The sequence below is a fragment of the Ciona robusta genome, chromosome 14, assembly GCF_009617815.1.
Source record: "Ciona robusta chromosome 14, ASM961781v2".
Taxonomy (NCBI): domain Eukaryota; kingdom Metazoa; phylum Chordata; class Ascidiacea; order Phlebobranchia; family Cionidae; genus Ciona; species Ciona robusta.
In genome coordinates this window covers 1793913-1808091 of record NC_143248.1, presented here as the reverse complement: position 1 = coordinate 1808091, position 14179 = coordinate 1793913, and the positions used below count along the sequence as shown (strand labels likewise).

At 32.5% G+C, this 14179-nt stretch overlaps 1 protein-coding gene across 2 annotated transcripts in view; it reads left to right on the top strand.

Moving 5' to 3' along the window:
• LOC149724837 (cytoplasmic dynein 2 heavy chain 1-like) overlaps positions 1–13584 on the top strand; it is a 58078-nt gene extending 44494 nt beyond the window's left edge. Inside the window, exons 61-83 of one of the 2 annotated variants that reach the window (XM_089892306.1) lie at positions 182–196; positions 1034–1132; positions 1384–1507; positions 2203–2366; positions 2565–2684; positions 2967–3101; positions 3648–3791; positions 4071–4226; positions 4717–4820; positions 5456–5612; positions 5918–6089; positions 6471–6538; positions 7294–7419; positions 7649–7759; positions 8018–8125; positions 8640–8778; positions 9192–9397; positions 10004–10167; positions 10813–11024; positions 11391–11539; positions 11980–12174; positions 12570–12686; positions 13132–13584. In XM_089892306.1, coding sequence (XP_089748432.1) covers positions 182–196; positions 1034–1132; positions 1384–1507; positions 2203–2366; positions 2565–2684; positions 2967–3101; positions 3648–3791; positions 4071–4226; positions 4717–4820; positions 5456–5612; positions 5918–6089; positions 6471–6538; positions 7294–7419; positions 7649–7759; positions 8018–8125; positions 8640–8778; positions 9192–9397; positions 10004–10167; positions 10813–11024; positions 11391–11539; positions 11980–12174; positions 12570–12686; positions 13132–13290 — 3144 coding nt within the window. In that variant the 3' untranslated portion in view covers positions 13291–13584. The remainder of the gene's footprint in view (positions 1–181; positions 197–1033; positions 1133–1383; positions 1508–2202; positions 2367–2564; positions 2685–2966; positions 3102–3647; positions 3792–4070; positions 4227–4716; positions 4821–5455; positions 5613–5917; positions 6090–6470; positions 6539–7293; positions 7420–7648; positions 7760–8017; positions 8126–8639; positions 8779–9191; positions 9398–10003; positions 10168–10812; positions 11025–11390; positions 11540–11979; positions 12175–12569; positions 12687–13131) is intronic. The other variant, XM_089892307.1, reaches the window with a different exon arrangement.
• The last annotated feature ends 595 nt before the right edge of the window (positions 13585–14179 follow it).

Genomic DNA, 14179 nt, shown 5'->3' with positions numbered 1-14179 from the left:
GTTTGGGGTGAATTAATATATTTGTTACTAATAATATATATTTGTATTTAAATTAGATAAAAGAGTTCTGTTAAATACCAACTTTTTAAACTGGTATACTTCTTTTAATGGCTGTCAGAAATTATAGCTATATAAGTAAAATCTATACTAAATGATGTTTTTCATGCATTTCTTTGTTTAGCTGTCAGAATTTAAGGTAAGAATAAATCAAGTCCAGCTTAATGCTTGTATGTAATGTTCATTATGTCATGGCATAATTTGCTAACTTCTAATTCATGTTTTGTGAAGCAATAATTGGACTAACATGTATTTTTTGTGGGTATTTGGGTAAGGGGCCAACTCTAGCATAAATATCAGCAACATATATTTCAATACATAAATTATTTCAAAGCGGTGTTTCTAATTTTTTTTGCATTGGTTTTAATATTTTCTTATCCATGATTGACCTGTAATGTGGTATAGTACTTTGGTATTATCTATGCTATCGTTTTAGCTTGCCTATTGCAAATTGATATGTTTTGTGTTTCTGTAAAACTAGAGTGTTGTATTTACATTTAGTCATCATGCATATTTATACTGCTTATGCATTTTGTCTTGCAAAACATATCTGTGTATCTACATGGTGTAATTTTTATGTCTTATTTTTCGTGGTGTGTTGCATGTACATAAAAAAATAATGCATTTATGTACAGATTTTGCATTTGTATGCCAAAACCATAACTCTCTGATCTACAATTAATATGCCATATGTTCCATAGGTCTTGTTTTCTGTAAATGTGATGTGTTTTATTTAAATATAGACATACTATTTTTCTGTACTGTATGTGGTCAAATTCTAACTTTTTGCTCCACAAATAACATAACTGTAATGCTTTTTAGTTTTAGTTATTAATATAAATAAGATGCTAGGTGAAAACCTATTTACACCTGAAATAACAGCTTCAACAACACTAATATACAATAACAGACTTTATATTACAATATATTCACTTCTTACATGTATGTGAATTTAAAAACCAAACATGCAACACAGAGCGGTCTGCGCCCATTTTTGGTCGATCCGTCCTCTAGAGCCACCGAGTGGTTAAAACAACATCTGAAAGAATCTCGTCTTGAAGTCGTCAACCAACAGGTATATGTGGTATCTATGTATCATGAATAGCCAGTGTGCAAAAACTAAAAAAAAATAATATTAACCAATAAAAAATATATATATATATAAAAAACAGCTTAACTTGTTTAAAATGAACACCAGATTTAAAAAAAGTTGTGTTTGCTAAGCATAATGTAATATATAGGTAATGAGCTTTTCTGGCAAACAATTTTTTTTACCAATGTTTATCGGACATATAGACATCATCAGAGTAACATATTCTGCTTTAGGATGCCAACTTTGCCACCACTCTTGAGTTAGCTGTGAGGTTTGGAAAGACGCTTATTATACAAGAGATGGACCATATTGAGCCTGTGTTGTACCCCCTACTACGTGGAGACCTTGTCAGTTTAGGTAAATATGGCAATTAAATAAGTGATAAAATGATGCAATTTAATATATTTGAACCATGGCAGAGCTGCTAGGTTTTTATTATTAGTAGGGGGCAGGTTCATAATCTTTACTTTTTTGATCTTAACTTTAACACATACTTCTGTAAGGATCTGGTGCTTAGAAAATTTAACAGATAAATATCAAGTCCAACCAATTGTATAATAAAAAAGATATATATTACCCCTGAGATACCTATTATCCCTAAGATATCTATTATCCCTAAATGGCATCGTCAGTCTCTGTTCAAATAGGATTCGACACACCAACTTTTTATAAACTCTTACTTTAAACTTTTATGTGCTTAGCTTATAAATTATTATTTCACTTTTGAGTCTGTAAGCCTGGAGCATTAGTCTGTGAGACTTAAAATATTTCATGGCGCACTAAAGCCTCAGTATGTTGCACTAGTATGCCATACAGCACACTGTTTAGTAAACCATGCACTAAAGTTCCAGTGTTTCTCAACCTTTTTAGCTTGCGGACCAGTAAAATTTAAAAACAAATTTCGCAGATCGGTGGACCTTAAAAAATCAACTCAAAATGTAATTACGTCGAAAGTATACCTTAAACTCTATGTTACGTCACAGTGCTGCAAATTACGGAACTGGCGAAGTTCTAAATAAGTTGCCATGCACTAAGCAGTATAACTGTTGCAGGTCCTCGATATGTGGTACAACTTGGTGAGAAGACAGTTGATTACAATGAGGAGTTTAGACTCTTCATGACCACTAGGAACCCGCATCCAGACATACCTCCTGATGCAGCTAGCATCATATCAGAAGTTGACTTCACCACCACAAGAGCAGGATTGAAAGGACAGGTACAAAAATTGTAGAATTGAAAGTGAGCAATTACAGCAAAGAGTTTAAAAATTTATAAGTTTTATTTGTTTGTTCTTTTTAAACTCTTAAAAAGACATTACTATAAAGAAAACTGTATTTTTTGTTTTGTTTTAGTTTGTAAATTTGATAAAAAAAAATAAAAAAATTTAATTTAAAATTTATTGTAATTTTTATAGTTGCTAGCGATCACTATACAACATGAGAAGCCTGAACTTGAAGAAAGGAAAACTGAGTTGCTTCAGAAAGAAGAAAAACTAAAAATTGAACTTGCCAAGTTAGAAGAAAGCTTGCTTGAGGTGATAAACATTAACTTTTTCCTAAAACCTTATTTTCCTAAAATAATTTGGCTAATTAAAAAAATACCTAAAAAGTAGCTATTTTTTTAAATTACAGGCATTTAGTTAAGATTTTAGACAACTTTTTACCATAAATCTTGTCAAGTAATATGATTTTAGCTAATTAAAGTAGTAACGCATGAGCGCATAGGTGTGTGAAAAAAACATAATTTATATTTTCTGAAGTTGCCGTGTTATGCAAGGATAAATAAATTACATTCATTCTTTCATACATCTATACAGCAACTAGCAAAGGCCGAAGGCAACATTCTTGACAACAAAGAATTACTTCAAAGTTTAAACCAAACCAAAGCAAGCAGTCTTGATATTACTAAGTCACTAAGTGAGTCACAACAAATGGAAGCTTCCCTGGATCAGGTAAGAACTGGTTTAAACTGGTTTGGAACTCAAGATCATGTGGAGGTTCTATTGAATGTTTATAACTTTAAGAACTCATATGTTTAGGGTGTGTAAAGCCTGTTATGTTGTAGATTTGCAATGTACATGGCTAAAGTGTAAAATCACACTTTATTTATTGTGCAACTTTTAAAATTCACATGAAAAGTCTAGAAGTTTATTACAAAACCCTTTAAGTTAACTGAATTACTACCAATCTTATGTTCTGAACATTTATTTGGAAAAAAAACATTACATTGTCATGCTACAGATTTTATCTTTCAGTTTTCTTTTACTGTTTAAAATGCAGCCATTTTATAACTCGGCACCTCAGAGATTCTTAAACTTTTTATGACATGCCCCTTAGATAATACCTACAAACCCACTTATTTTAACAAAAAAACATGTATAGTCCTATCTCATTGGACATTTTTTTTGCCCTTTGTGAATGTTACTCACAGTATTAAGAACCTAATATATATAATACATATATTTATATATTTATTCTAACATATTGTTTTCTTCCAGGAGCGAAATGCTTACCTATCACTAGCAGAATGTGGAAGTACTTTATATTTTGTGATAAGCGATTTATCAAAGATTAACAACATGTACAGATTCAGCCTTGCTTCGTTCTTAAGACTCTTTCAAAAGTCTCTGAATGTTAAAACGGTGAGACCTTTTCTCAGACAGTTTTGATATTCATAATGTGTTAAAATGACTGTTGTTTTGATGCCAATTCTATTCTTTTAATTAGCATAAATTAGTTCAACATTCAGTATCTTATTCAAAGAAATGAATAAAATTTATTTTATGTTAAGAAAAACATTTAGGTTTCCACCCTTTTTGGTTAAAGTCTCACAGAAAAGCACAAATGGCATAATAACTTGAAATATAGGCCAAAGTTGGTTCATTTCACTTTAATTCTTACTATTTCAATTCATTTTCCAGAATTTTAGCAGCACAGAAGAAAGAATTAGATCCCTCAGTAGCCAAGTACAATGGCTGGTATATGAACAAGTTGCACAATCTTTATTCAAAGCAGACAGACTCATGTTTGCCTTGCATCTTGCTAGAGGAACGAAACCAGAGTTTTTCAAAGACCAGGTCAAACATATTGTTGGTTCATTTTGAAATATTATTATAGACTTTAGGTGTCTTTTCTAGAGATAGACTCTTAATGAACTTTGTTTCAACCCAGGGCACGTATGTACCGTACACTAGATATGTATGAAACAGAACAAAATTTCTTGAGCTAGGCTCTTAACGAATATTACTCCAACCCAAAACGGGACTAATGTACTGTTAAAACTGTCAGCCATACATACAAAAATATAGAGTAAATTATAAGTACACTAGTTGTGTATAAAACAGATCAAAATTTCTTGAGCCGGACTCTTAACGAAGATTGCTTCAACCCAGACGATATGTACTTTTAAACTGTCAGTCATACCTAAAAAACATTCATAAAAATACATGGTAACTCATAAATGCACTAGATGTGTGTGAAACCAAAGACCCATATTATATCAACTGACATTTCCCCGCCACAGAAGTATGAGTATTTGTAATTTATTTAATATACAATTTACCGCAGGAGTGGGAATACTTCCTTGGATTAATAATGGCAGATGCAGTGGTTGATAAGGATGGTAGGAAACACGCAAGAGAAAATATTCCAACCTGGATTGAAACTGAAAGGTGGGTTTTGTTTTAAAAGGTGTTTGTTAATGTTTTAGTTAAATTACTTGACACCAGTGGCGCACCCAGGGGGAGTTTAGGGGGTCACGACCACCCTTTGTCAACCAAAAAAAATATTTGTCAACCCAAAAAAAAGAACATTTTTTGATTAAAATTCTCCCACCATATTTTTGGGCTGCGCCACTGCTTGACAACTTAAAATTTTTATCTGTAGAATATAAATATATAAAGGCTATAAAAATATAGTGTTTGTGAACTGGTTGTAGAATATTTTATTAAAACTTTGAATCCAAAGTGCTAAACACGCTCTAAAATTGTCGTAAATGACCCACAAAAATAATTAAGTAACACTGTAGGGGTATATCAAAATGCTGTTATCTATATTAAAGTGCTAGTCTTCTTTTTATACAGTTGCCAATATAAAAACTTTATTTTAAATTTATTTAAAACAATCATCCACAAAGTTACATACGTGATTACTCAATAGCAAGCATGAGGTGTGTGAAACAGAACACCCAAAATTATTTTAATATTTAGCATGCTAGGATAATCAACAACATTTATTTATTTATAAAGTTCTGTGTTTTTTTATTCTGAATAAGTTTTTACTTATAATGTTATCACTCAATATACAGACACAGAGCGGTATCAATGCTTCGGTCCACATTCCCAGCATTATATTCGTCCCTTAAACTGGATGACAGCGGAGCATGGGTGACATTTTCTCGTAGTTCTCAATGTGAACAAGATATACCACAAGTTGTAGCAGCCAAGATTTCACATTTTCAACAGGTTTCATATGATTAATCACTTTAGTGTTACTCTATATGGGTAGGTTCCTACACTGCGCATGCAGAGAATCATTGAATTTATACCAGATTTGACTCATTTTTCTAAAAAATGACATATTACAACATAAAGCAACACTTTTAGCGCTTTTTTATGTGTATTAACATAACACATGTTTTTCGGCGATTTATTTCTATAGTTGGCCTATAATCTTGTTACCTTTTTAAGTTTTTATTTTCATACAGAATAGAATAATAGAATATATAACATTCAACTTCCTATGTCTCACACTGGAGTTTTTTTTATAGATTTTGGTCGTACAGACACTGAGACCTGATAGACTACAAAGTGCGATGTCTCTACTTGCTTCAAGAATGCTTGGAGTTCGAGAAATATCTCCGCCTGCCACCAATTTACGTCGGTTACATGAATCCGGGACTACTCACGCTGCAGAACCTATTCTTATTGTGCTATCTGCTGGTTAGTGCATATCTTAGCTTCAGCTATGGTTAACACACAGCTTCTATATAAACAAGGCCTATATGTATGATACGATTTTCATCTGAAATAGTTAAATCATGTTTTAGTGGCTTTTGTATATGTAGGTATAACAATGAGACATACAACAACAAGGATTGAAAAAAATGTTTTAAGGGCAACACAGTAGTGATTATAACATGATGTTAAGTATAATTCACACACAGAATTATACCAAAATTGATGCAAATACAACCTAATTCATTAAAAATCATTATTAAAATTTAAAAAATTAAGTCTGTTTCAGTAATAACTCAGAAAAAAATACCCAAAAGGCAGTGAACTTCTTATGAGTTGCAATTATTTATTTAAAACATTTTTCAGGTGCTGATCCTTCACAAGAACTGCAGGAATTGGCATCAAGTGTTGTGGGCGAAGAAAACTATTTTCAAGTAGGTTTTACTTCTATTTAATAAGAATAGGAATTTTCGCCTTAGAATTGTAACATTCAACACAGTAGGGTTTTTTCTTAAATTGAAGTTATTATAATTATTATCAAAGAATAGGAATTTTTACCTGAAAATTGTAACATTCAACACAGTAGGGGTTTTTCTTACAGTTATACTATTATTACAGAACATATTTTTTTTTAAAATTGTAATATGCAACAGAGTAGGGTATTTTGCCCTAAAGTTACACTATCTTCATGAGCCTCATCAGGCCTAAATTTACGATTGCTAAATTGGCACACTTTGGACACTGGTTCCTATCTGTTTTTACTTTTTACCATATGGACTTTAGATAAGACATATCTATTTTGTTGCACAATTTATGATTTAAATATATATGTTTTGAAGTGCATTAACTCTTCTTATCCAATAAACATTTCATTATAATAACGCTTGTGATATAGATTGTTACAATTACCCATCATTTGTTTTGCTATCAAAACATTATTTTTTACACATTTTTTTTCTATTTTTCGTTTTCTTGCTGCACTCCTGCATGTTATAAATAGGTGCCATGTCACTCCAGTTGGGAACTACTGCTGTGGAACCTCACCCATACACAAAATTTTCCAGTTATAACATAAACTTTTAAAAGTTTTTTCAGCATTTTATAGTTTTTTTAAAAAAAACAGCATTTTATAGTTTTTTATAGCATTTTATATTTTTTTTCATGTTTTTCATACCTTTTTGCAATTTAGGTTGCAATGGGTCAAGGACAGTCTGATGTTGCCATGCAGTTAGTTAGAGAATGTTCTAGAAATGGTCAATGGTTGTGTTTGAAGAACCTGCATTTGGTTACATCTTGGTTGCCTGTATTGGAAAAAGTAAGTCAGAATTACAATTATTTTGTAAACAGGTTGAACCATAGGGTAAGACAGTTATTGGTTAACTGGTCTCTGCTCCAATCCAGTGGTCACTAATGGTGCATACAAATTGTCAGCCATACAGAAAGAAAAAAAACATGAGGTGTTTGCAATAGAACACCTTTGTTACAACGATTGTTCCTGCCCCTCCAATGTGAGGTTAAATAAGTAACATACATTTATATTATAGGAGCTGAATGCATTGGTTCCTGACAATAACTTCAGATTATGGTTGACTTCAGAAGTTCATTCTAAATTTCCTCCCATCTTGCTGCAGTCAAGCCTTAAAATTACATACGAGGTAGGCTCTATGCTATGTTGCTTATAGTAGACATATGAACCTTAAATTATGGTATATTCGCGTTGCAAACATTTATTTTATAAACAGGTAAAATATTTTTAATTTGACTCAAAAATTTAGGCTTACAGATTTTACTAGTCAGGGTAGAAAACGTACAGAATTTTTGCAGTTTTATTTTTTACTGGTAACACATACTGTTTAGTGAAAACAACTTATATTTTACTTTATATTTATCTATGACAAACATAAAAACTACAGGCTCCTCCTGGAATTAAAAAGAATTTATTCCGCACTTATGATAACTGGACACCTGAGTTTGTTTCAAAGGGAACAAAAAGTTCAAAAGCCTCGGTTACAAGATCCCAGGTCTGTATATATATGTGGTAAAAGTGCTTACATGTAGGTCTATGTGAAAACTGACATTAAAAAAGATTGTTTGCTTTTTATTGTTTATCTGTTGTGTAATTGCTCCAACCCAGTGATCACTTATTGGTTGTTCAAATTTTCAACTATATATAAAATAAAAACAAAAAACTAACTACACAGTCACACATGTGGTAACTCGTCAGTGGGCACAAGGTGTATGAAACTGTACACCTGGTGTATAACTTCTATAGTTGCCCAGCCATGTAAGGATAAGTAAACTACATGCATTACATAGTACCTTTAGCACATAATATCCAAATATCCTGATCAAGTTTTAAACAATTAACAACGGTCCATGGGAGTTGTGAGGATACGGTTTTATAATTCTTGGAATTTTCTTTGTTTACTACCAAATAGGACGGGAAAAATAAAATGAAAAGGTGTCCCATCTTCCCCCACCCTACTATACCATACAAGTCATATATAATGCATGAAAACCTAAACTTTATTTCAGGCTTTATTTTCACTTGCTTGGTTCCATGCTGTCGCACAAGAACGTAGAAACTTTATCCCTCAAGGTTGGACCAAGTTTTACGAGTTTTCGCTTGGTGACCTCAGGGCTGCAGCTACTATTATCGACCAGCTATTCTCTGGTAAGCAAGTATAGACTATATGGTATAATACTGAATCACTGATGATGTTCTGGTATTCCAGTTTTGCTTTTAAATCTGTTGTTTTTAGGTTTAAAATTTGCTGTATTGTTGGGTTTAAAACTGTTTAAGTTAATTTTAATATTTATTTAAACTTTTCTTAAAAGAACAGCAGTGTTTTAGTGTTTAACTAACTAACGATTGGGGCAATTATTGGCATATTTTGTGTTTTTTTGCAGGTCAAATAAGCAAAACGTAAACTTAATTTCTAAACTACACCAAAATTTCAAAAATGCATAAAAAAATTCAAAAATGCATAAAATTTTAAACGATTTTTCTGTGAAATTTTAAACATTTTTTAAATTTTTTTTTTAAATTAAAATGTCTGCCTATTACACGCCTTTACGAATTACCAGGCACAGCAGATGTACAGTGGCAATCAATGCATGGTTTAATGGAAAATGCGATTTATGGCGGACGTGTGGACAATGTATTTGACATGCGTGTTCTTACTTCATATCTTTCACATTACTTTGATTCTGATTTACTTTCTGGCTCCTCACGAACAAGGGGAAAACGACTTATTGCTAATATGTCTCTGCCTCAAACAACTAATATCAGGGTAATTATTTGTTCATTTCTATCTGTAATACAAGGTTTTTTAAACTAAATGGAAAAAAATAGAATATTTTAATTTTTTACTGATACCTTTGTGGGAATTTGTGTCCTTTGCCAAAACGTTTAACCGTTAATCTCCAGTCCAGTAGTTACTTATTGGTTGTCCATACTTTTATTCACTTTTTTAAAAACATGTAAGCAGGCATGAGATGTATGTATTACTGCACCTCTGTTATCATTACTGTCATTGACCCCATCACAAGAGGAATATTCGTCCTGCGTCGTGGTAAAGTGGTTAGCATGCCTGCCTGTAACCCAGAGGTAATGGGTTCAAGCCTCGTTGCTGCCATCGTTGTGGCCGTATGTGTCCTTGGGCAAGACTTATAATGGAAATTGCTCCTACCCAGTTGGCCATACTTTAATAAAAATTAAAAAAAAACAAAAAAAATAATCACCCACAAAGTAACATACATGGTAACTCGTAAGCTGGTACGAGGTGTATGAAACAAAACACCCGTGTTGTCACGGCTGTGGTTTACCGGCCACGCAAAGATAATGTAAGTTAAATTCATTCATTCACAATATTCAATATTTTCTACTTTTCACCCAGGATTACATAGATGCGATAGAAAAGCTACCAGAAGATGACTTACCTTCTTACTTTGGTCTACCAGCGAACATTGAACGATCAGCTCAACGTGTTAACTCACAGAGAGTCATCTCTCAACTTAAAATATTGATGAGAACTGTAGAGGCAGGTGCAAAGTTTGACAGGCAAGTGCATAAAGTACATTTATGATGTTTTTGATTGGTATTTTATGTAAGAGTGAGGTCCTATTATGTTATATGCCAAGGGGCCCTGAATTTGGCCGGAGTTTAGGCAATGTTTTAGGCCTATTGCCTAAAACAGTACATGTTAGGGTCTTGTTTTCTATAGAGTTACCAAATACATAAATTTGTATACTTTTCAATTCATATCACACAACAAATTCTCAAAACATGTACTTGTACTGGTGGGCCCTTGGACTTTTTAAACACAAAACTTTAACAAAACTGTTTCAAAACCCCTACCTATACAACTAAAACAATGTTCTTTATATTCAATGCGTTTGACCCAAACGCTGGTGCATTTTTTTATCTTACACTGAACTACATACTACACAACTATATATATATATCTATATAAAACTACATTTCTATACACAACTGCAAATTTATAATCAACTATACTTTATACTTAACTACATATGTATATATACACAATTAAATTTTTCTATACAACTACATAATGTACATATATATATATATATATATATATATATATATATATATATATATATATATATATACAGTTATGCGCATGCATCTACATTTTTATACATATCTTCAAATTTTTACTCAACCTCATTTTTTATACAGAGAAGCTTGGCAGTCTGAACTTGGCCCAATACTTCAGTTGTGGAAGAAGTTAAACCAAGGTACTAGTAGTGTGATCCATACTAAGATAGAAGTTCCCACTGTATCAGATGCATCACCTGTGGTACAGTTTGTAATGTTGGAAAGATACAACGCAATCAAACTTGTGCAAAAAGTTCATCAGACGTTGTCTTCTTTGAGTAAAGTTATGCGAGGTAAACTCAACCAAAACAAATGTATAATGTGCTACATTTAGTTTAATTTTACGTTTTTTAGTTTAATGTGGTTTTACACACGTGATTATGTCTTTTTCTATGTAAGGTTTTGCTCATATTGCTTTCTTTTTTTAAATTTAGTTTGCAACTAATTTTTTTAAGGTGTTTGATTACTATATATTAGTGGGCCTTTTTATTTATGTCTTTATTTGTATATGGTTTGCCTAAATATCATTTTTTACTATTTTTTTGTTTAATTTTATTCAACCAAATTATAAACATTGTATTTATTCATCCAAAAGTTACACATTGTACCATCGTAAGTTTATATCTTTTAATCTTTAAACTTACATTTCCTACCAACAGGCAGCCAACTTCTAACAAGCGATGTGCATAAACTTGCAAGTTCCATTCTGCAGCAAGAAACACCAATGCAGTGGCATAGCATGTGGGAGGGACCTGATGACCCAATGCAATATTTGCATTCACTTGTAGCTAAGACTATGGCTCTCCAGGTATTTACTATGAATATATGGGTGGTAGCTATCTGTTTTGTATGGGTGAGGCTCTATGGTGTGTCATACTAGGGGCCATATAATAGATGCCAAATGTGCTATGACATATTTTGCCTCATAAAGCAATCGTTTAGCACTAATAGCACACTTGAACACAATTTGGCAAAATAAAAGGCGTTTTCATAACAACTATGCCCAGTGGTTAAGGTACCACCTCTTAACCAAACGATACCAGATTTGAGATTCTGCCGCCAAACTTTGTGAGTGTATGTGTCCTTGCCAAGACAGTAAATGGCTCTAACCCAGTTATTTCTAATGAATCGTCCAAATTGTAAGCCATCAAAGGGGGCAGGGGTGTATAAAATAGGACAGATAATAAGATAACTAACATTCATTTATCAACTTGCACACTTTTTCGACTAAATGACATTTTATTTCAGGGCTGGGTGGAAAAAGCAGAAAAAGGAACTTTACTTGGATCAAATGAACTCAATCTTGCTGATCTGTTTCATCCAAATACATTCCTAAACGCAGTTAGGCAACAGACAGCAAGGGAAACACATATTTCTATGGATGAACTGAAGTTTGCTTGCTCATGGAAGGGGACCATTTCGGGAACAAAGTTTAATGTTAAGGTAACTTATTTTTGAAACTACTTTGGATAAGACTAAAAACCAATATGGTTTGTATTATTTTTAAATATTTCATACATTTTCTTATATTTCTTATATAATATATATATATAATAGGGTGGGAAAGATTGGACAGTTAACGACGGTCTATGGGAGTCGTGGGGATACGGTTTTATAATTCTTCAAAAAAATTTGTTTACTACCAAATGGGACGAGAAAGTAGAATGAGTAGGTGTCCCATCTTCCCCTCCTCTACTATTTTTTTTACATATGCTTTAGTTACGTGTAAATTCTTTTTATCTTTAGGCTAAATTAAATGTCCTTAATTGACCTTTGTTTATTTCAATTGAAACTTCATTTACTGTAAATTAATGCTTGTGTTTTTATAATGAAAACAGATTGGTGGTCTGCAGTTGGAAGGTTGTTCATTTGATGGTTTGACACTTTCTGAAAACCAGCGTGATTCTCCAACCGTATCTGCTGTACCTGCTTGCTATGTAGCATGGCTGCCTAAGGTTAGTATGAATGAATGTAACTTGCTTTATCCTCGCGTGGTGGGGAAACAATAGTTGTTATAACAGGGGTGTTCTGTTTCATACACCTCATTTCAGATCATGAGTTACCATGTGTATTTGTTCTATTTCATCAAGGCTGTATATGACACTCCAGCAGTAAACTTTTGTGGTGATTTTGTGTATTATTAAGAAAGAATATGGACAATTCATATGTTTCTTACCCCCAAAAAAGATATTTTCTAGTCATGAGGCAGGCACTGTATTCAAGTGCTAGGGTGGCATTACATAGCAATTACAGTTATTGCAATATTATTTTTGGCCTATTACTATTCTTCATGAGTTAGTACCTAAAGTGTGGCTTGCAACGAAGTATGGGATTTTGGTCAGAGTTGGGTTTTTATTTCCTTTTTTTTTGTTTTGGGTTATTTAGAATTGTTATTTTCAGGATGCTCCAGTACCATACAGTTCAAATGAAACAATTTCGCTTCCGATATACAAAAGTCCAAACAGAGAAAGTATTGTTACCTGTCTTGATGTGCCATGTGGCGGACAAACTAAAACATGGATTCAGAGCGGTGCTGCTTTACTTTTACAACAGCATTAAAAACAAAATAGAAAATGTTGATTTTCATGTAATAGTTAGCAATCTTTTGGGAAAGCATATTTTCTGTAAATTTTCAAATTTATAGGCATTTTGTAACACTGTGTCAAATTTGCAAATTCGTATATATTTTTATTTTGTTGCTATAGAATGAAATAGTTCTTTGCTGCCTAGCTGTATATAAGTGCTTATTGGCTTTATAGGTTTATTGTACATTAATATATCAATAGACGTATTTGTAGAATTTATGTCGTTCAATGTGCATAGCATTTGGGAAAAATATATTTTATGAACGATTTTGCGTTGGTTTTAGGTAAAAATGGGCACTTTGCAGAAGAACCTGCGTTTCAAAAACATAGAAGTTTGTTATATCAATAAACAAGATGTAATAAAACATGTAGTTCGTGGAAAAAAAACAAAATACCGTAGATGTTTTTGGAACTAGGGAGAAAATAAATCGAAAATAATTAATTTGCGTTGTCTATGGCGATCTTTTCGCTGTAACGACTTTTTCGCACTTTCCGAAACGAAGTAGGAAAATTGAACAAAATGGATTTTGGTTTGAGGTCGTTTGCGGGAAATTGGAAAACAAGAAAGTTTTCACGGTATTTTTATTGCGTATGGCACTCGCTTTTTGAGTAAAACAATTCTGAGCGTTAAATTAAATACCGTGAATTTAAAAATCGTCCCTTTTCCTTTTTTTTGTTAAGCTAAACCTTTTTTTGTGTGTGTGTTTAAGTGTGTATAATGTATTTTTTTAGTCTGCCTCTGCAGAACAGTTAGCTTAAGTGCCTTATCTCACAAACATGAGGTGACTAGAATCACCACTGTAAAAAGTGCTAGATCCATTTAATAATGGTTTTGTAAAATATATTTGGGGGTTGCATTGATT